Source organism: Coregonus lavaretus (genome assembly GCF_964263955.1).
Source record: "Coregonus lavaretus genome assembly, chromosome: 22".
Lineage (NCBI taxonomy): Eukaryota > Metazoa > Chordata > Actinopteri > Salmoniformes > Salmonidae > Coregonus > Coregonus lavaretus.
The window spans coordinates 15,695,865-15,719,632 of record NC_140009.1 but is presented as its reverse complement, the minus strand read 5'-3'; the positions used below and the strand labels follow the sequence as shown (position 1 = coordinate 15,719,632).

Genomic DNA, 23,768 nt, shown 5'->3' with positions numbered 1-23,768 from the left:
TCTATCAAATTTAGACAGGGTAACCTTCGTTGTAAACCAATCCAAAAACGTAAAGTATGTGGAATTGATCATGCCATATAGCACCCAGCTAATTGGCTATGACCTTTACAGTGACTGCTTGTAGCAGTGAGTAGGTTATAGTATAGCTATGATTCCTTGAAAAAAGAGGGTAGAGTTACCTCACCCGACTTGTTGCTAGATAGTCAGACCATAACCCTAACAAGGACTGGCAATGGCTGTGGCTGTGCATACAGTGTCAATGGGTCTTTGCATTACATGAGCTGTGATGCAACATGGACCCACCCCCAGCCCCTGGTTTGATAAAGATGGAAGGTATAGATGGAATGGTAGTCCTAGGTTATATTACAATTATTCACTTGAACAGACAGATGGTTGTGCTGTCTTTTGTGTTTGGTAAGTCTCCTCTCAGCTGTTGTAGTCTTATGTGTTGTTGTCCATGGTTTCAGGACAGGCTCTTGAGTGGCCCTCATGTTTTTCCTCTTGTCAAGGGCAGCTGACTACAAGCTGAAGGAAAGCGATGCCTCGGGCTATGAGCATTTTACATCTACTCTTCTCTGTATGTTGGTTAGCTTAGTATCTGTTCAGTCATGTTTCGAAAGGTATTTTCCCTCTGTTCGGTCAAAGTGGAATGGGATGTTTTCAGGTAAAGAATGTTTGTTCTTTTTAAATGGCTGAGACTATTTGGACTTTTAGCCTTTTAATGAATTTCAACATTTTTGCATTGATCTTTATGCTCATGATAGGCTATATTTTGTGGTTGTTCGTATTCATAATACAACATAGCCTTGTCTTGCCTAAATGTCTGGTCTCTTTAGATCTCTTGAGGACTGATTGTTTTAGGCCAATGCTTTTGATTCGTTAGAATATTCAATTTATTTTCATGTTTTGTTTTGAAGTTGGAGCGCAACTTGAGATGAAAGCCTGGTGATTCTAATTTGATCTCACTTGATGATGGTCAAAAGTGGCCTACACAGACAAAGCTTAGTGTGGTAGCCCTCTCTGACCCCCCCCAGCTTATATAAATAGACCTCTGATCTCCGCTGATCGTGTTTCACCGCCTCACCAAATGCACCCAGCTCTGCCGTCCATCTGATCCGCTGTCAGTCTGGGACCAGAAAGGAGATCGTATTTGATTCCAGTGGTAGGCTAAACCAACATGTCTCTTCCTTTCCCCTTCCCAGATTTAGAGGGTCTAAGATGGACGCTGTTATCCGCCGATGTCCCTTCCTGACCATGGTGCCCCGGGCGTTCCTGCAGCTGGCAGGGAAGTCATCCCTGGTGGGCTATGCCCTGAAGTGCCCTGTGATGATGGACCTGGCCTCACGCCCTCTGGCCAGAGCTCTCTCCTCTTCAGTCTCAGTGTCCACACCAACAAACGACGGTGAGCACAGTAGTTCCCCATAGTCACTTATTATAAACGGTTTCAGATGGGCTACGTTATGGATTTATTGTATAGAGGAGCAATGTTGTTGTGCTATTTTACTAATCTAGCTTGAGGCTTGCTTATGGTAGGGCTCAATGCCTCTTTGTAAACAAATTGCTCTTAATCAAATTACTGTGCAAATGTGACTGCTAACTCGCCCATACAAATAGTCATAAATGTAACCTAATTTATGTTGAATACTCCTCTATTAAGGCTGTGAAGAATCTTACACTTGCTCAACCGCGTTTTATTTTATTTTCATATTTTCCTCAGTGCACAAATAGGCCTAAATAATTGAATAAAATATATATAAATGTATTTAAGTTAATCAAATATAAATCCTCCTCTTGTTGTCAGTGTAGAGTCAGAGAAGGGGGTCCAGCTGCCCCCGGGCCACCCCATGTCCCCTGTTGGGCAGCCCGTGGGCTCCAAATGCCCCTTCCTGGCGGCTGAGATGGTGCAGAAGAACACCAGCGTGGTGAGGGAGGCCTGCATCGAGCTGTCAGAGGACGTACAGGACAGGAGCACAGTCCACACAGGTAAACATGTGACCTGTCTTTGACCTTCTCCACTCAGTTGTGTAAGCAGAGGTCAGTTATGTATGTGTTAGGAAAGCTTGGTATGGATAGTCACCTTTCAAGGAATTTGTCATAGTAAAAATGTGTCATAGAAGGAGTTTAGTTGATCACTCTTTAACAGTGTTTATCCCCCTTTATTGATACAGAGAAGTCCCAAGTGGATCCCACTGTGGTGGACCTGATCAATACTGACAGGGCTGACCTAGGCACCCTGAAGACCATGCTGAAACAGCGCCCCCCCAAGGTCTCTCACTTACTGCGAGACAACCTGCCCAAAGGTAAGCACCTGCTCACGTGTCCTCGTACACTTGGGGCCAATGTTTCCTCTAAACTGTGCGCGCAGAGAAGCACGAGATTGAACTTCACTCAACTTTCTAGAGTTTTCCCTGTTAGTTAACAGTATCAACGTTTCCCTTTACTGTGGGAATTGTGATAAAATCAACGCAATATTAGCCACTTTCAGTGCAACATAAAGAAAATGAACTATGCAAGAGATTTAGTTGTAGGCAGAGCGCATCGGAATAGGATTCTATTGCATTGACAGGCACGACTCAGGGCTGTACTCTACAGTCGTGGTCAAAAGTTTTGAGAATGACACAAGTATTGGTCTTCACAAAGTTTGCTGCTTCTGTGTTTTTAGATATTTTTGTCAGATGTTACTATGCTATACTGAAGTATAATTACAAGCATTCCAGAAGTGTCAAAGGCTTTTATTGACAATTACATTAAGTTTATGCAAAGAGTCAATATTTTCAGTGTTGACCCTTCTTTTTCAAGACCTCTGCAATCCGCCCTGGCATGCTGTCAATTCACTTCTGGGCCACATCCTGACTGATGGCAGCCCATTCTTGCATAATCAATGCTTGGAGTTTGTCCGAATTTGTGGGTTTTTGTTTGTCCACCTGCCTCTTGAGGATTGACCACAAGTTCTCAATGGGATTAAGGTCTGGGGAGTTTCCTGGCCATGGACCCAAAATTTCGATGTTTTGTTCCCCGAGCCACTTAGTTATCACTTTTGCCTGATGGCAAGGTGCTCCATCATGCTGGAAAAGGCATTGTTCGTCACCAAACTGTTATTGGATGGTTGGGAGAAGTTGCTCTCAGAGGATGTGTTGGTACCATTCTTTATTCATGGCTGTGTTTTTAGGCAAAATTGTGAGTGAGCCCACTCCCTTGGCTGAGAAGCAACCCCACACATGAATGGTCTCAGGATGCTTTACTGTTGGCATGACACAGGACTGATGGTAGCGCTCACCTTGTCTTCTCCGGACAAGCTTTTTTCTGGATGCCCCAAACAATTGGAAAGGGGATTCATCAGAGAAAATGACTGTACCCCAGTCCTCAGCAGTCCAATCCCTGTACCTTTTGCAGTATATCAGTCTGTCCCTAATATTTTTCCTGGAGAGAAGTGGCTTCCTCGCTGCCCTTCTTGACACCAGGCCATCCTCCAAAAGTCTTCGCCTCACTGTGCATGCAGATGCACTCACACCTGCCTGCTGCCATTCCTTAGCAAGCTCTGCACTGGTGGTGCCCCGATCCCGCAGCTGAATCAACTTTAGGAGACGGTCCTGGCACTTGCTGGACTTTCTTGGGCGCCCTGAAGCCTTCTTCACAACAATTGAACCTCTCTCCTTGAAGTTCTTGATGATCCGATAAATGGTTGATTTAGGTGTAATCTTACTAGCAGCAATATCCTTGCCTGTGAAGGCCTTTTTGTGCAAAGCAATGATGATGGCACATGTTTCCTTGCAGGTAACCATGGTTAACAGAGGAAGAACAATGATTTCAAGCACCACCCTCCTTTTAAAGCTTCCAGTCTGTTATTCTAACTCAATCAGCATGACAGAGTGATCTCCAGCCTTGTCCTCGTCAACACTCTCACCTGTGTTAACGAGAGAATCACTGACATGATGTCAGCTGGTTCTTTTGTGGCAGGGCTGAAATGCAGTGGAAATGTTTTTGGAAGATTAAGTTCATTTTCATGGCAAAGAGGGACTTTGCAATTCATCTGATCACTCTTCATAACATTCTGGAGTATATGCAAATTGCCATCATAAAAACTGAGGTAGCAGACTTTGTGAAAATTAAGATTTGTGTCATTCTCAAAACGTTTGACCACGACTGTACACAGACCGGTGCACCATAACCAATCAGAGCTGCAGTAGGCTTATATGCAAATAGACTATTGCCATATGGATTTGTGCAATTCACTTTGAACTGTTTTACAGCATGAGCGGTTGTGATTATTATGTGCTTGTTTTGAGATCAAAGCGAGAGCTGCATGTACTGTAGCCACGTGTGCACATTTGTTAATATTCTTTGCTAGTTAGTGAGATATTAGCACAGTTATCGATAATTTGTAGTCAGCAATGTGGGAGTGATTGTTTCCTACAAGTGCACAAAATGTGTACATTTCTAGCTGTCTTTGAAAATAGTCAGGTAAAGATATATATTTTTTTTATGTCTTAAAGGGGCGGTGTTGTATTTTGAGACAGGCTTGAATAAGCTAAGTAGCCAATAAGCAGAGGGTGGCATAATTGAATCTTATTTTTGTATATTTTTTTATTAGGGGGTAGATTAGCTTTAATATTGCAGATAGATTGTAACTTCCATCAATGTAATTGTCGGCATTACTTCCAATCCCCCATATGTTTTTTTCTTTTTCTCTCGCATATATATATATATATATATATATATATATATATATATATATATATATATATATATATATATATATATATATATATATATATATATATACACACACACACACACACAGTGGGGAGAACAAGTATTTGATACACTGCTGATTTTGCAGGTTTTCCTACTTACAAAGCATGTAGAGGTCTGTAATTTTTATCATAGGTACACTTCAACTGTGAGAGACGGAATCTAAAACAAAAATCCAGAAAATCACATTGTATGATTTTTAAGTAATTAAGTTGCATTTTATTGCATGACATAAGTATTTGATACATCAGAAAAGCAGAACTTAATATTTGGTACAGAAACCTTTGTTTGCAATTACAGAGATCATACGTTTCCTGTAGGTCTTGACCAGGTTTGCACACACTGCAGCAGGGATTTTGGCCCACTCCTCCATACAGACCTTCTCCAGGTCCTTCAGGTTTCGGGGCTGTCGCTGGGCAATACGGACTTTCAGCTCCCTCCAAAGATTTTCTATTGGGTTCAGCTCTGGAGACTGGCTAGGCCACTCCAGGACCTTGAGATGCTTCTTACGGAGCCACTCCTTAGTAGCCCTGGCTGTGTGTTTCGGGTCGTTGTCATGCTGGAAGCACGACCCATCTTCAATGCTCTTACTGAGGGAAGGAGGTTGTTGGCCAAGATCTCGCGATACATGGCCCCATCCATCCTCCCCTCAATACGGTGCAGTCGTCCTGTCCCCTTTGCAGAAAAGCATCCCCAAAGAATGATGTTTCCACCTCCATGCTTCACGGTTGGGATGGTGTTCTTGGGGTTGTACTCATCCTTCTTCCTCCAAACACGGCGAGTGGAGTTTAGACCAAAAAGCTCTATTTTTGTCTCATCAGACCACATGACCTTCTCCCATTCCTCCTCTGGATCATCCAGATGGTCATTGGCAAACTTCAGACGGGCCTGGACATGCGCTGGCTTGAGCAGGGGGACCTTGCGTGCGATGCAGGATTTTAATCCATGATGGCGTAGTGTGTTACTAATGGTTTTCTTTGAGACTGTGGTCCCAGCTCTCTTCAGGTCATTGACCAGGTCCTGCCGTGTAGTTCTGGGCTGATCCCTCACCTTCCTCATGATCATTGATGCCCCACGAGGTGAGATCTTGCATGGAGCCCCAGACCGAGGGTGATTGACCGTCATCTTGAACTTCTTCCATTTTCTAATAATTGCGCCAACAGTTGTTGCCTTCTCACCAAGCTGCTTGCCTATTGTCCTGTAGCCCATCCCAGCCTTGTGCAGGTCTACAATTTTATCCCTGATGTCCTTACACAGCTCTCTGGCCTTGGCCATTGTGGAGAGGTTGGAGTCTGTTTGATTGAGTGTGTGGACAGGTGTCTTTTTATACAGGTAACGAGTTCAAACAGGTGCAGTTAATACAGGTAATGAGTGGAGAACAGGAGGGCTTCTTAAAGAAAAACTGTGAGAGCCGGAATTCTTACTGGTTGGTAGGTGATCAAATACTTATGTCATGCAATAAAATGCAAATTAATTACTTAAAAATCATACAATGTGATTTTTGTTTTAGATTCCGTCTCTCACAGTTGAAGTGTACCTATGATAAAAATTACAGACCTCTACATGCTTTTGTAAGTAGGAAAACCTGCAAAATCAGCAGTGTATCAAATACTTGTTCTCCCCACTGTGTGTGTGTGTGTGTGTGTATATGTGTGTGTATGTGTATATATATATATATATATATATATATATATATATATATATATATATATATATATATATATATATATATATATACACATACATACAGTGAGGGGAAAAAAGTATTTGATCCCCTGCTGATTTTGTACGTTTGCCCACTGACAAAGACATGATCAGTCTATCATTTTAATGGTAGGTTTATTTGAACAGTGAGAGACAGAATAACAACAAAAAAATTCAGAAAAACGCATGTCAAAAATGTTATAAATTGATTTGCATTTTAATGAGGGAAATAAGTATTTGACCCCTCTGCAAAACATGACTTAGTACTTGGTGGCAAAACCCTTGTTGGCAATCACAGAGGTCAAACGTTTCTTGTAGTTGGCCATCAGGTTTGCACACATCTCAGGAGGGATTTTGGTCCACTCCTCTTTGCAGATCTTCTCCAAGTCATTAAGGTTTCGAGGCTGACGTTTGGCAACTCGAACCTTCAGCTCCCTCCACAGATTTTCTATGGGATTAAGGTCTGGAGACTGGCTAGGCCACTCCAGGATCTTAATGTGCTTCTTCTTGAGCCACTCCTTTGTTGCCTTGGCTGTGTGTTTAGGGTCATTGTCATGCTGGAATACCCATCCACGACCCATTTTCAATGCCCTGGCTGAGGGAAGGAGGTTCTCAACCCAGAGATTTGACGGTACATGGCCCCATCCATCGTCCCTTTGATGCGGTGAAGTTGTCCCGTCCCCTTAGCAGAAAAACCCCCCCAAAGCATAATGTTTCCACCTCCATGTTTGACGGTGGAGATGGTGTTCTTGGGGTCATTGGCAGCATTCCTCCTCTTCCAAACACGGCGAGTTGAGTTGATGCCAAAGAGCTCGATTTTGGTCTCATCTGACCACAACACTTTCACCCAGTTCTCCTCTGAATCATTCAGATGTTCATTGACAAACTTCAGACGGCCCTGTATATGTGCTTTCTTGAGCAGTGGGACCTTGCGGGCGCTGCAGGATTTCAGTCCTTCATGGCGTAGTGTGTTACCAATTGTTGTCTTGGTGACTATGGTCCCAGCTGCCTTGACATCATTGACAAGATCCTCCCGTGTAGTTCTGGGCTGATTCCTCACCGTTCTCATGATCATTGCAACTCCACAAGGTGAGAACTTGCATGGAGCCCCAGGCCGAGGGAGATTGACAGTTATTTTGTGTTTCTTCCATTTGCGAATAATCTCACCAACTGTTGTCACCTTCTCACCAAGCTGCTTGGCGATGGTCTTGTAGCCCATTCCAGCCTTGTGTAGGTCTACAATCTTGTCCCTGACATCATTGGAGAGCTCTTTGGTCTTGGCCATGGTGGAGAGTTTGGAATCTGATTGATTGATTGCTTCTGTGGACAGGTGTCTTTTACACAGGTAACAAACTGAGATTAGGAGCACTCCCTTTAAGAGTGTGCTCCTAATCTCAGCTCGTTACCTGTATAAAAGACAGCTGGGAGCCAGAAATCTTTCTGATTGAGAGGGGGTCAAATACTTATTTCCCTCATTAAAATGCAAATCAATTTATAACATTTTTGACATGCGTTTTTCAGGATTTTTTTGTTGTTATTCTGTCTCTCACTGTTCAAATAAACCTACCATTAAAATTATAGACTGATCATTTCTTTGTCAGTGGGCAAACGTACAAAATCAGCAGGGGATCAAATACTTTTTTCCCTCACTGTGTGTGTGTGTGTGTGTGTGTGTGTGTGTGTGTGTATATATATATATATATATATATATATATATATATATATATATATACACACATATATATATATATATATATATATACATACATACATACGTATCCTTTAAAAATATATATATTTCCCTTTATTACTTTCCAACCCCACCACCCCTTCCCTAATTGGAGTAAACTAGTGAACAAATAATAATAATAATAATATGCCATTTAGCAGACGCTTTTATCCAAAGCGACTTACAGTCATGCGTGCATACATTTTTGTGTATGGGTGGTCCCGGGGATCGAACCCACTACCTTGGCGTTACAAGCGCCGTGCTCTACCAGTTGAGCTACAGAGGACCACAGAACAACAATGCTTAGGCCTCTACTTCATGCTTATACATACTATATACATTTTATGGACACTATATACATTTTATATTTTGTTTGTTTTTACTCCTGAACTTCCTCCGATCATTTTCATGATGTCCATCTGGTATGCTTCTATATGCCATATCTTTCTAACTGTGCTCTTTCACAAAAGCTCACAATATATAACCTATATACTTATTATGGACACAGCATGTCTTACACTAGTTATCTTGTTATTAGTTGTTGTTATTAGTCCCATCCTTCAGCTCCATTCAACACCTCCCATCTATCTCTTAACACCATCCATATTGGATTTCTATTTGCCATATCTTTTTCAACTGTACTGTGATGTTTTACAAAAGTTCTGAACCTTTCTATTCTCATTGTTTCTACAGTTTGTGAATTGAAAATAAACATTTTTGCTAAAAGTATTATTATATTATTGATTGATTGACTATGACTTTTCAGATCACCCAGTAGTGCTATCTGCAGGGTCAGCTCCATGCAAATATTGCAATCCTTCCTTCAGCCATTCCTGTACCTGTGTCCAGAAACAAGCTACAAATGGACAGTACCAAAACAAATTATATTAATGATTCTGTCTCTTCACAGCCAAATCTGCAGAGCTGGGAAGATTGTATCCCCCATACAAATAACATTCTATTGGTAGCAAGAATTTTATATAATAATTTAAATTGAAAAATTCTAAGTTTTGAATCCGGCGTCGTTTTACGTATCAGTTCATAAACACTATGCCATGGAATCAGTACGTCAAAAATCTCTTCCCAACTATTTTGCAATCTATATGGGACGGCTGTCAATATTTTGGTCCTTAAATGAAACTGGTAAACTTTTTTATTTATCACAATTTTCTTTAACCAATTATGTTCTTTAATGCAAGGCCGACAGACAAGTTCCTTACTTTTTCCTCCTTCCACTTTACTCTTCAATTTTTGCGATAATGCTGCAATTATTTGGTTGTAATTTTGGGTAGAGCAGACATTTCCATATGTTTTTGTTAGCCGCATGTGCGACAACTCCACCATTCGTACCGATAATATCATTTATGAAGATTATACCTTTTTATTTTTCTAAAAAAAAGAACGTCTTTTATCAATTAGTATACTTGAGTTTAACCACAATATTTGTTCTGTCATTTCTGGAGGATTAAATTGAAATTGCAACCAACTTTCTATGGCTTGTTTTAGAAATAGTGATATTTGGGAGATTATTTACTTTTCAAATACCTGAAAGTGAGGGGTTGTAATCTGAATAAAGGGAAAAAGTCCCTTCTTCAACATTGGGTGAGACAATCTTACTAGTTTGCTAGAGAACCAGTTTGGATTTAAGTATAATTTTTGTATGACTGAAGCTTTTAGTGATAGGTCTAATGCTTTAATATTTAATAATTTCTGTCCTCCTAATTCATATTCATTATATAAATAGGCCCGTTTAATTTTGTCTGGCTTGCCGTTCCAAATAAAATTGAATATTTATTTCTCATATAATTTAAAAAACTGTTCGCTCGGCGTAGGCAAGACCATAAGCAAATAGGTAAACTGGGATAATACTAAAGAGTTAATCAGGGTGATTTTTCCACAAATTGACAGGTATTTACCTTTCCATGGTAGCAAGATCTTATCTATTTTTGCTAACTTTCTATTAATTTTTTTTTGAGTGAGATCATTTATTTCATTTGGGATATGTATTCCGAGTATATCCACATCACCATCAGACCATTTTATTGGTAAACTACATGGTAATGTAAATTTTTTATTTTTTAGTGATCCAATACGTGATATAGTACATTTATAATAATTTGGTTGTAATCCAGAGAGGTTAGAAAATGTATCTAGATCCTCTGAGGCTGTGGAGGGATTCAAGTTGTGGATTTAAAAGAAAACATGAATCATCAGCGTACAATGACACCTTTGTTTTTAAGCCCTGGATTTCTAATCCCTTGATATTATTGTTGGATCTGATTTTAATAGCTAACATCTCGATGGCAATAATAAATAGATATGCCGATAGTGGACAACCTTGTTTCACTCCTCTTGACAGTTTAAAACTTTCTGAGAAATAGCCATTATTTAATATTTTTATAAGAGATTGTCTAAAATTGAAATGCTCCAGGCATTTATATATAAACCCCAGTCATACTTTATCAAATGCCTTTTCGAAGTCTGCTATGAATATTAGGCCTGGTTTCCCAGATTTTTCATAGTGTTGTATTGTTTCCAGTTCTTGCCTTATATTATCTCCAATGTATCGCCCATGTAAAAAACCTGTCTGATTCTTTGTAATAATGGTATTGGAATAATAATGCATTTTATTTTGTAAAGTTATTTCTTGCATCAAACAAAACAAAATGTTCAGTCACCTCCTTATCTGATGGACAAGTGGATAAACAGGTTAATGTCAAGCCCTGCATCTTTTTTTCAAAAGTCTCATGAAATGTAGGCCTACATTGAACGCCACACATTGGCTCCTACTGTAGGCTGAATGATAGAACCGCTATTTTCATGTTAAAATGTTATGTAATGCATTTTCTCCATAGTGTTTTATGGTATGCCACTCTGGTAGGCCTACATTATGATCAAATAGCCACAGTAGCCTACTTGGCCACTGTTAAAACAGTAAATTAAAGCGGTTCCCTCAGTGTTCACAGTAAACGTGTGCCGGAGGTTGTACAGAATTTTCATAACGTTCAAGTTTGCGCAGAGCAGACCTGAAATTTGCTCAGTGCCGGAAAGAATTTGAGGGAATATTTCTTGGGGCTACATATTATATTGTTGTATAACGATTGTTTGAGCATCCCTGATTTTAGAAAGAGGCTGCATCCAAACTACAGTCACAAGACCTTACACATCGTATTTCTGTTGCAGCGTCTGCCAACTTCCACTACGACAAGTTCTTTGAGAAGAAGATCGATGCAAGGAAGAAGGATCACAGCTACCGGGTGTTTAAGACGGTGAACCGGCGCGCCACGTCCTTCCCCATGGCAGACGACTACTCTGAGTCGCTCCTCATCAAGAGAGACGTGTCTGTGTGGTGCAGCAACGACTACCTGGGCATGAGCCGACACCCCCGCGTCTCCCAGGCCATCATGTGTGTGTGGGGCAAGCAGGTCACAGGAAATGTAGATGGTTGATTGAGGAGGATTATGGTTTAAGATGGATGGAAGTTGACCAGATGGACAGAGTTCCTAGCCTTAGGCCTGCAGTTATAACACTTTATTTATCTTAGAAATGTGGAGTTCCACTCGTAGTTTTCCAAAGAAGACAACAATTTCTTATCAAAGACCTCTCTTCTCTTTCTTTAGGGATACATTACAGAAGCACGGGGCAGGAGCAGGAGGAACACGGAACATCTCAGGGACCAGTAAGTTCCATGTGGACCTGGAGTATGAGCTGGCCGACCTGCATGGCAAAGACGCTGCGCTGCTCTTCACTTCCTGCTTCGTGGCCAATGACTCCACGCTATTCACTCTGGCTAAGATGCTCCCAGGTACTGATACTGATTCTGAAACGACTGACTCAAACCTAGTCGTTTTTCACACACTTCTTCATTCCATGTTCTATAGTAGCTAAAAAATGACTGACTCTCCATTTTACATTCGATTAAATGCTAATGGACAAAAAATGAGCTCTAAATTATCTGTATAAAAACAAAAATGTTCATCTTCCGCCACAACGACGTCAACAATTTACGAGAGCTGCTGCAGAAGTCTGACCCTGCCACCCCCAAGATTGTGGCCTTTGAGACCGTGCACTCCATGGATGGTGGGTTTATGTTTTGTTGCTCTTTTTTTTTTTTTTTTTTTTTTTTTTTTTAATTAAAACAAATCATAGTTTTCCAATCTGATTGTGGGAATCTAAAGGAGGTTGTATTGTGGTTGTTTTCTAGGCGCTGTGTGTCCTCTGGATGAGATGTGTGACGTGTCCCATGAGTTTGGGGCCATCACGTTTGTGGACGAGGTACATGCTGTTGGCTTGTATGGGGCCAGGGGAGGAGGCATCGGAGACAGGGACGGCGTAATGCACAAGATGGACATCATCTCAGGAACTCTCGGTAAGATGACTTGGGGCTAGCTTATAATGATAAGATTTAATTGCTACAGCACCTTTTGTAGTTAATTGTCTTACACCCCCCCTCCCTCAAATTAATATTGTTATGATCAAATATTTTACTCACCCAGACCATCAGATCAATTTAAAACATCTTTACCTGGTTTATACCTTACCTCGTATGTTCATTCTCCCTTCCAGGTAAGGCATTTGGCTGTGTGGGCGGCTACATCGCCGGTACCAACGCCCTGGTGGACACGGTGCGCTCCTACGCAGCAGGCTTCATCTTCACTACCTCCCTGCCCCCCATGCTGCTGGCCGGGGCCCGGGAGTCCATCCACACCCTGAAGGGGGAGGAGGGCCGCGTGCTGCGCAGGAAACACCAGAGGAACGTCAAGCTGCTTCGCCAGATGCTGATGGACTCAGGCCTGCCCGTGGTCTACTGCCCCAGCCACATCATCCCTGTTCGTGTAAGACTGGCCTGTTAATCAAGTTTTAAACCATGGAAATGAGAGAAGGGACATTCTATCAACAGTGGCTGTTATATTTCATGCCTGAAGAAAACGTTTTCTAATTTATCACCTGATGAATAATCTTTGACCCCTTGTTGCAGGTGGCGGACGCAGCCAAGAACACAGAGGTGTGTGACATCATGATGTCTCGCTACTACATCTATGTGCAGGCCATCAACTACCCCACTGTGGCTCGGGGAGAGGAGGTCCTCCGCATCGCCCCCACCCCACACCACACTCCCCAGATGATGCAGTACTTTGTCGGTAAGCACACACCCCAATGAGTCTTTGTGGTTTTTAGCATGTAATAGTTTGGGATTTTGATGATTTTGACTTATTAAATTTTGCTAAAATGGCCTCCATTTGGTGGGATAAATCTGTCGATGCTGACTGCATTCAGAACTCAAGTCTGCTATAGTTTTTACTTGTGTGTTCTTTATTTTTGAAAATAAAGTACAACTAAAATGTGATCCATTAAATGTGAATGTGTTCCTGTCCACAGAGCGTCTGGTGAAGGCCTGGAAGGAGGTGGGTCTGGAGCTAAAACCTCACTCGTCAGGGGAGTGTAACTTCTGCCAGCAGCCTCTCCACTTTGAGCTGATGACCGAGAGAGAGAGGTCCTTCTTCACCGGCATGAGTCACATGATATCAGCCAGAGCCTAAAAGTTAATTATATACCCCTTCCCCATATAAAATATCTATTTAAGATATTTATTCTCTTATCAATGTACAACTCCATCACCATGTATGAAATATTCTTAATTACAAATAAATATTTGGGGAAATATACTTTTGCTATTGTGTTTCTTGAGCAACTGTTCTGTTACTACAATTTATTTTGAAAAGATAAGGTCAGGGTTCACAGGGAAAATGATCTCTTTCTTATAATTTTGGCAAAGTGGAAATTATGTAACATTGTCTCTCAACCAAATGTCAGCCTTGACAAACATTAATTACAACCTTTGCTCTACCACACCTCACCAGAGTGATTCAGCAAATCTGAAACCACTGTCAGAACACATTTTTGAGACATTTTACTTTTAATCATTCCCAGGTATTCCCAGGTATCCCAGGTATTCCTTAAAGAGGTAGGGTTTCAAGTGTCTCCGGAAGGTGGTCAGTGACTCCGCTGTCCTGGCGTCGTGAGGGAGCTTGTTCCACCATTGGGGTGCCAGAGCAGCGAACAGTTTTGACTGGGCTGAGCTTCAGCAGAGGTAGGAGGACCAGCAGGCCAGAGGTGGAAGAACGCAATGCCCTCGTTTGGGTGTAGGGACTGATCAGAGCCTGAAGGTAAGGAGGTGCCGTTCCCCTCACAGCGCCATAGGCAAGCACCATGGTCTTGTAGCAGATGCGAGCTTCAACTGGAAGCCAGTGGAGTGTGCGGAGGAGCGCGGTGACGTGAGAGAATTTGGTAAGGTTGAACACCAGACGGGCTGCAGCGTTCTGGATGAGTTGTAGGGGTTTAATGGCACAGGCAGGGAGCCCAGCCAACAGCGAGTTGCAGTAATCCAGACGGGAGATGACAAGTGCCTGGATTAGGACCTGTGCCGCTTCCTGTGTAAGGTAGGGTCGTACTCTGCGAATGTTGTAGAGCATGAACCTACAGGATCGGGTCACCGCTTTGATGTTAGCGGAGAATGACAGGGTGTTGTCCAGGGTTACACCAAGGTTCTTTGCACTCTGGGAGGAGGACACAACGGAGTTGTCAACCGTGATGGCGAGATCATGGAGCGGGCAGTCCTTCCCCGGGAGGAAGAGCATCTCCGTCTTGCCGAGGTTCAGCTTGAGGTGGTGAGAACAAGCCACCTCTTGGATTTACTATACTCTTTGTTTTAACTGTTTTCATTCTAACTAATCTAGGTTTAGAGGGCTTCAAATGGAGAGTCAACACTCCAGCACATTACACATCATTCATTGTTTAACGTGTGTGTGTGCACGTTTTCTTTTCAAAATATACTTTCAAAACCCCATACGGTCTTTTCAAACGGTAAACGTGACATTATGAAATAGTGAAGCTTGTGGGTCAACATGCATTTTCCATTTGTTCCTTAGTACTTTTACACTTCATAGTCATAAGGCCACTTGGTCAATAGTCCCTTTTATTACTTGGGTCACTACTTGGGGTCCTATTTGACATGCTATCAACGTTTGAATACCATTGTGAAAGTAGTAGCAGATTACTACTGCCTTGTGTAGGTGATTCATTGAGGTATATAACTAACTGATCAGTACCTTCAATATGCCTTTCTTCTTTCCACCAGAGGGAGGAGCAGTGCATCTTATTTCCTAGAGTTGTGTTGCCTCATACTACTACAATAATTGCTCTTGTCTACAGTGTGTGCAGCAACTGCAATGTGTCACTAGATGGGGCTAATGCAACAGCATATTATGACTATTTTCTCCTAAATTATAACATCACCCTTGGTTTTGAAGCTATATCAATGTTTTGAAGGCATACCATACCATATAGACCATTTTCTTATCAATAGTTACAAATTGATAATGTCACAACATCTGCACATGGAAAGAGTTTGTGCACGAATGGGTGCGTGAGGTGGTTCAAAGCAGCACTCTCGAACATGCAAAGTCAGGATCCTGCAAATCAATGATATTTCCGGCTGTTCCTAAGAAAGGGAGAGAGGGAGAGTATTATCATGAGCTCACGTTCTGAGAGTATTATGGAAATGGTATGCTTTTTTGAGTGCACTAGTCAGGTGACCAGCACCACTCATGCAAAGCCAGGCATTATTGATCATAGTGAGAGTCTCATGCCACTGCAGCATTGAGAGACTGTTTATACCCTCAGAATTTTTGGGATAATATGTTATTGTTTCTTGTATGTAGTTGGATGCAAGAGAGCAATCATGAACGCACTAACTGTAAGTCACTCTGGATAAGAGCATCTGCTAAATGACTGAAATGTAAATGTAAAATGTAATTATGATATGCATTTCAAATGAAAACGTATACATATGGCTGCAAATGTTGTGTGGTGGAACAATGTTTTTAAATGGGGTTACTTTGAAATATGCATGTATGGCATTTCCCTAGTAATTACAATGTCTTTTTTATGATATGGGCTCAAAAGCTGGTGAATCAAAGCTGCTGAATCAAGTAAATGTTTGACTCAATCCCAGAACGCAAACCCAATCCCAGGATCCAATTTCCTCCTCCAGAATTTCATCCGCAGAGTAAACTTTCCACCTCTTAGTACACTTGGCAGAACCTTCTGTACACTACGTTCTGTATTGTATTTGACCTCATTTTCTTACACTCACATCATTCATCATAGTGTAAATAATGCACACCCTGCAGTTCCTTCTCAGGGAATATCAGAGGCCCACGGTTCTGCACTGCACTGCACTCTGAGGAGAGAACTCGGTGCAAAGGCATGCATGTGGGTGCTAAGACAACGTGTGTGTGTGTGTGAGAGAGAGAGAAAGAGAGATTGTACATGCAGGTTGAGCTCTGCTCCTCCTCCATTCTGCATTGAACCTTCGAGAGCTGCACATCTGTGTCTCTCCCACTCACGTGCACACACACACGCTCGTTATCTCAAAACACAAATACACACACATCAGTGGTTGTCCTGGGGATTCTTGCCACTGCAATCATCATCTTTGTAATCATCTATGCGATTATAACAAAACACATCCTGTGCTTCCTTTTCAGAAAGAAAGAGAGCTAGAGATCTATTCTGGCAGGACAAGCATGTAGGCCAGGCCAGTGTTTCTGAAAGGGTTAGTGGCTAAGATAATCAGGGCCTTAGCATTATTTAATGTCACATTCACTACACTATGGCTCTGATCACAGATGATGAATACCACAATGACTGGGGATGGGGGGGGGGGGGGGGGGGGGGGGGGTGTAGGCTATGTTAGAGGGAGAGCAGAAAGATGTGTGACCTGTTGCCACAAGAAAAGGGCAACCAGTGAAGAACAAACACCATTGTAAATACAACCCATATTTATGTTTATTTATTTTCCCATTTGTACTTTAACTATTTGCACATTTGTAATGTCTTTATTCTTTTGGAACTTCAGAGTGTAATGTTTACTGTTAATGTTTATTGTTTATTTCACTTTTGTTTACTATCTACTTCACTTGCTTTGGCAATGTTAACGTATGTTTCCCATGCCAATAAAGCCCTTGAATTGAATTGAATTGAATTGAATTGAGAGGAAGGAACATCCACAGACAGCATACTGCACACTGCACACTGCAAACAGGTAATTGGGTGGAATTCTATAAAAAATGATCAAAGGAAAGCAGCCAATTTAGGGGACTTTTCCCCCACCAACAACCCCTTTTCAGAACCCGCATCGGTCACACTTTATTTGGATATTCCGAAATAGATGATCTACAGATGGTTATACTATCAACAAACTATATGTTGATAAGTAACTGCTTGCTAAGGTTACGGTTAAGGTTAGGTTTAGAATAAGGGCAAGGGTTATGGTTAGGATCAGGGCTATGGTTAGGGGGTTTAGGATTATGGTTAGGATCAGGGCTATGGTTAGGGGGTTTAGGGTTATGGTTAGGATCAGGGCTATGGTTAGGGGGTTTAGGGTTATGGTTAGGGGGTTTAGGGTTATGGTTAGGATCAGGGCTATGGTTAGGGGGTTTAGGGTTATGGTTAGGATCAGGGCTATGGTTAGGGGGTTTAGGGTTATGGTTAGGATCAGGGCTATGGTTAGGGGGTTTAGGGTTATGGTTAAGGGGTTTAGGGTTATGGTTAGGATCAGGGCTATGGTTAGGGGGTTTAGGGTTATGGTTAGGATCAGGGCTATGGTTAGGGGGTTTAGGGTTATGGTTAGGATCAGGGCTATGGTTAGGGGGTTTAGGGTTATGTTTAGGATCAGGGCTATGGTTAGGGGGTTTAGGGTTATGGTTAGGATCAGGGCTATGGTTAGGGGGTTTAGGGTTATGGTTAGGATCAGGGCTATGGTTAGGGGGTTTAAGGTTAGGGTTAGGATCAGGGCTATGGTTAGGGTGGTTAGGGTTATGGTTAGTATCAGGGCTATGGTTAGGGGGTTTAGGGTTAGGGTTAGGATCAGGGCTATGGTTAGGGGGTTTAGGGTTAGGATTAGGGCTATGGTTAGGGGGTTTAGGGTTATGGTTAGGGGGTTTACGGTTAGGGTTAGGATCAGGGCTATGGTTAGGGGGTTTAGGGTTAGGGTTAGGATCAGAGCTATGGTTATGGGGTTCAGGGTTAGGGTTAGGATCAGGCTATGGTTAGGGGGTTTAGGGTTAGGGTTAGTGGATAGTTAGTTGAAATGTTGTTGACCGTTATCGAACATTTACTGGACATCTACAAAACATCTACTTGGGACTTTCCAAATAGTGTTACCCCAGCATGCCATGCTATGAGACTGGAGAGGATGAGGTTCAATAGTGTTACAGGATGATATTATCTCAAATATTGTGTTTTGGCCAGTATCCATGTAAAAAGGTCAATAGGCTAACCTGTAGTCCTCAGTGTTTATTATCATATGCAAATATTTACATTGATATGACCACACATTGGTTTAGGGTTAGGATCAGGGCTATTGTTAGGGGGGTTAGGGTTATGGTTAGGATCAGGGCTATGGTTAGGGGGTTTAGGGTTAGGGTTAGGATCAGGGCTATGGTTAGGGGGTTTAGGGTTAGGGTTAGGATCAGGGCTATGGTTAGGGGGTTTAGGGTTATGGTTAGGATCAGGGCTATGGTTAGGGGGTTTAGGGTTATGGATAGGATCAGGGCTATGGTTAGGGGGTTTAGGGTTATGGTTAGGATCAGGGCTATGGTTATGGGGTTTAGGGTTAGGGTTAGGATCAGGGCTATGGTTAGGGGGTTTAGGGTTATGGTTAGGATCGGGGCTATGGTTAGGGGGTTTAGGGTTAGGGTTAGGATCAGGGCTATGGTTAGGGGGTTTAGGGTTAGGGTTAGGATCAGGGCTATGGTTAGGGGGTTTAGGGTTAGGGTTAGGATCAGGGCTATGTTTAGGGGGTTAGGGTTAGGGTTAGGATCAAGGCTATGGTTAGGGTTAGGATCAGGGCTATGGTTAGGGGGTTTAGGGTTAGGGTTAGGATCAGGGCTATGGTTAGGGGGTTTAGGGTTATGGTTAGGATCAGGGCTATGGTTAGGGGGTTTAGGGTTATGGTTAGGATCAGGGCTATGGTTAGGGGGTTTAGGGGGTTTAGGGTTAGGGTTAGGATCAGGGCTATGGTTAGGGGGTTTAGGGTTAGGGGTTATGGTTAGGATCAGGGCTATGGTTAGGGGGTTTAGGGTTAGGGGTTATGGTTAGGATCAGGGCTATGGTTAGGGGGTTTAGGGTTAGGGTTACGATCAGGGCTATGGTTAAGGGGTTTAGGGTTAGGGTTAGGATCAGGGCTATGTTTAGGGGGTTAGGGTTAGGATTAGGATCAAGGCTATGGTTAGGGTTAGGATCAGGGCTATGGTTAGGGGGTTTAGGGTTAGGGTTAGGATCAGGGCTATGGTTAGGGGGGTTAGGGTTATGGTTAGGATCAGGGCTATGGTTAGGGGGTTTAGGGTTATGGTTAGGATCAGGGCTATGGTTAGGGGGGTTAGGGGGTTTAGGGTTAGGGTTAGGATCAGGGCTATGGTTAGGGGGTTTAGGGTTAGGGTTAAGGGGTTTAGGGTTATGGTTAGGATCAGGGCTATGGTTAGGGGGTTTAGGGTTATGGTTAGGATCAGGGCTATGGTTAGGGGGTTTAGGGTTATGGTTAGGATCAGGGCTATGGTTAGGGGGTTTAGGGTTATGTTTAGGATCAGGGCTATGGTTAGGGGGTTTAGGGTTATGGTTAGGATCAGGGCTATGGTTAGGGGGTTTAGGGTTAGGGGTTATGGTTAGGATCAGGGCTATGGTTAGGGGGTTTAGGGTTAGGGGTTATGGTTAGGATCAGGGCTATGGTTAGGGGGTTTAGGGTTATGGTTAGGATCAGGGCTATGGTTAGGGGGTTTAGGGTTAGGGTTAGGATCAGGGCTATGGTTAGGGGGTTTAGGGTTAGGGTTAGGATCAGGGCTATGGTTAGGGGGTTAGGGTTATGGTTAGGATCAGGGCTATGGTTAGGGGGTTTAGGGTTATGGTTAGGATCAGGGCTATGGTTAGGGGGGTTAGGGGGTTTAGGGTTAGGGTTAGGATCAGGGCTATGGTTAGGGGGTTTAGGGTTAGGGTTAGGATCAGGGCTATGGTTAGGGGGTTTAGGGTTAGGGTTAGGATCAGGGCTATGGTTAGGGGGTTTAGGGTTATGGTTAGGATCAGGGCTATGGTTAGGGGGTTTAGGGTTATGGTTAGGATCAGGGCTATGGTTAGGATTAGGGCTATGGTTAGGGGGTTTAGGGTTAGGATTAGGGCTATGGTTAGGGGGTTTAGGGTTATGGTTAGGATCAGGGCTATGGTTAGGGGGGTTAGGGTTAGGATCAGGGCTATGGTTAGGGGGTTTAGGGTTAGGGTTAGGATCAGGGCTATGGTTAGGGGATTAGGGTTAGGGTTAGGATCAGGGCTATGGTTAGGGGGTTTAGGGTTAGGGTTAGGATCAGGGCTATGGTTAGGGGATTAGGGTTAGGGTTAGGATCAGGGCTATGGTTAGGGGGTTTAGGGTTATGGTTAGGATCAGGGCTATGGTTAGGGGGTTTAGGGGGTTTAGGGTTAGGGTTAGGATCAGGGCTATGGTTAGGGGGTTTAGGGTTAGGGGTTATGGTTAGGATCAGGGCTATGGTTAGGGGGTTTAGGGTTAGGGTTAGGATCAGGGCTATGGTTAGGGGGTTTAGGGTTAGGGTTACGATCAGGGCTATGGTTAAGGGGTTTAGGGTTAGGGTTAGGATCAGGGCTATGTTTAGGGGGTTAGGGTTAGGATTAGGATCAAGGCTATGGTTAGGGTTAGGATCAGGGCTATGGTTAGGGGGTTTAGGGTTAGGGTTAGGATCAGGGCTATGGTTAGGGGGTTTAGGGTTATGGTTAGGATCAGGGCTATGGTTAGGGGGGTTAGGGGGTTTAGGGTTAGGGTTAGGATCAGGGCTATGGTTAGGGGGTTTAGGGTTAGGGTTAGGATCAGGGCTATGGTTAGGGGGTTTAGGTTTAGGGTTAGGATCAGGGCTATGGTTAGGGGGTTTAGGGTTAGAGTTAGGATCAGGGCTATGGTTAGGGGGTTTAGGGTTATGGTTAGGATCAGGGCTATGGTTAGGGGGTTTAGGGTTATGGTTAGGATCAGGGCTATGGTTAGGATTAGGGCTATGGTTAGGGGGTTTAGGGTTAGGATTAGGGCTATGGTTAGGGGGTTTAGGGTTATGGTTAGGATCAGGGCTATGGTTAGGGGGTTTAGGGTTAGGATCAGGGCTATGGTTAGGGGGTTTAGGGTTAGGGTTAGGATCAGGGCTATGGTTAGGGGATTAGGGTTAGGGTTAGGATCAGGGCTATGGTTAGGGTTAGGATTTGGGCTATGGTTAGGGGGGTTAGGGTTAGGATTAGGGCTATGGTTAGGGGGTTTAGGGTTATGGTTAGGATCAGGGCTATGGTTAGGGGGTTTAGGGTTAGGGTTAGGATCAGGGCTATGGTTAGGGGGTTTAGGGTTATGGTTAGGATCAGGGCTATGGTTAGGGGGTTTAGGGTTAGGGTTAGGATCAGGGCTATGGTTAGGGAGTTTAGGGTTATGGTTAGGATCAGGGCTATGGTTAGGGGGTTTAGGGTTAGGGTTAGGATCAGGGCTATGGTTAGGGGGTTTAGGGTTAGGGTTAGGATCAGGGCTATGGTTAGGGGGTTTAGGTTTAGGGTTAGGATCAGGGCTATGGTTAGGGGGTTTAGGGTTAGGGTTAGGATCAGGGCTATGGTTAGGGGGTTTAGGGTTATGGTTAGGATCAGGGCTATGGTTAGGGGGTTTAGGGTTATGGTTAGGATCAGGGCTATGGTTAGGATTAGGGCTATGGTTAGGGGGTTTAGGGTTAGGATTAGGGCTATGGTTAGGGGGTTTAGGGTTATGGTTAGGATCAGGGCTATGGTTAGGGGGTTTAGGGTTAGGATCAGGGCTATGGTTAGGGGGTTTAGGGTTAGGGTTAGGATCAGGGCTATGGTTAGGGGATTAGGGTTAGGGTTAGGATCAGGGCTATGGTTAGGGTTAGGATTTGGGCTATGGTTAGGGGGGTTAGGGTTAGGATTAGGGCTATGGTTAGGGGGTTTAGGGTTATGGTTAGGATCAGGGCTATGGTTAGGGGGTTTAGGGTTAGGGTTAGGATCAGGGCTATGGTTAGGGGGTTTAGGGTTATGGTTAGGATCAGGGCTATGGTTAGGGGGTTTAGGGTTAGGGTTAGGATCAGGGCTATGGTTAGGGAGTTTAGGGTTATGGTTAGGATCAGGGCTATGGTTAGGGGGTTTAGGGTTAGGGTTAGGATCAGGGCTATGGTTAGGGGGTTTAGGGTTATGGTTAGGATCGGGGCTATGGTTAGGGGGTTTAGGGTTAGGGTTAGGATCAGGGCTATGGTTAGGGGGTTTAGGGTTATGGTTAGGATCAGGGCTATGGTTAGGGGGTTTAGGGTTAGGGGTTATGGTTAGGATCAGGGCTATGGTTAGGGGGTTTAGGGTTAGGGTTAGGATCAGGGCTATGGTTAGGGGGTTTAGGGTTAGGGTTACGATCAGGGCTATGGTTAGGGGGGTTAGGGTTAGGGTTAGGATCAGGGCTATGTTTAGGGGGTTAGGGTTAGGGTTAGGATCAAGGCTATGGTTAGGGTTAGGATCAGGGCTATGGTTAGGGGGTTTAGGGTTAGGGTTAGGATCAGGGCTATGGTTAGGGGGTTTAGAGTTATGGTTAGGATCAGGGCTATGGTTAGGGGGTTTAGGGTTATGGTTAGGATCAGGGCTATGGTTAGGGGGTTTAGGGTTAGGGTTACGATCAGGGCTATGGTTAGGGGGTTTAGGGTTAGGGTTAGGATCAGGGCTATGTTTAGGGGGTTAGGGTTAGGGTTAGGATCAAGGCTATGGTTAGGGTTAGGATCAGGGCTATGGTTAGGGGGTTTAGGGTTAGGGTTAGGATCAGGGCTATGGTTAGGGGGTTTAGGGTTATGGTTAGGATCAGGGCTATGGTTAGGGGGTTTAGGGTTATGGTTAGGATCAGGGCTATGGTTAGGGGGTTTAGGGTTAGGGTTAGGATCAGGGCTATGGTTAGGGGGTTTAGGGTTAGGGTTAGGATCAGGGCTATGGTTAGGGGGTTTAGGGTTAGGGTTAGGATCAGGGCTATGGTTAGGGGGTTTAGGGTTAGGGTTAGGATCAGGGCTATGGTTAGGGGGGTTTAGGGTTAGGGTTAGTGGATAGTTAATTAAAATGTTGTTGACAGTTATCGAACATTTACTGGACATCTACAAAACATCTACTTGGGACTTTCCAAATAGTGTTACCCCAGCATGCCATGCTATGAGACTGGAGAGGATGAGGTTCAATAGTGTTACAGGATGATATAATCTCAAATATTGTGTTTTGGCCAGCATCCATCAGTGTTTATTATCATATGCAAATATTTACATTGATATGACCACACATTGACCAAGAATAAAAACCACCACTGCATACAAATGAGAAAAGAGCAGGTACTGGGCTGCAATTAATTATGTTGCATAGCCTACATTTTAAACATCATTAATGAGTGAATAAAACTGTTTTGATCATACAAAGATTGATAGAATAATGCATTTCATGAATGCCTAGTTTGATATTAAAA

General features: G+C 43.4%; 1 protein-coding gene across 1 annotated transcript; it reads left to right on the top strand.

Annotated features, from left to right (window-relative positions):
- Positions 1-286: 286 nt before the first annotated feature.
- LOC311149533 (5-aminolevulinate synthase, non-specific, mitochondrial-like) lies at positions 287-13,725 on the top strand (the record flags this gene model as incomplete). The annotated part of the gene is made up of 11 exons (XM_084186712.1): positions 287-333; positions 1,203-1,402; positions 1,807-1,983; positions 2,169-2,300; positions 11,369-11,591; positions 11,806-12,057; positions 12,153-12,265; positions 12,390-12,554; positions 12,752-13,020; positions 13,164-13,326; positions 13,565-13,725. 11 exons carry the CDS (start codon positions 287-289, stop codon positions 13,723-13,725), a joined length of 1,902 nt encoding a protein of 633 aa, XP_084042838.1.
- Between the last annotated feature and the right edge of the window lie 10,043 nt (positions 13,726-23,768).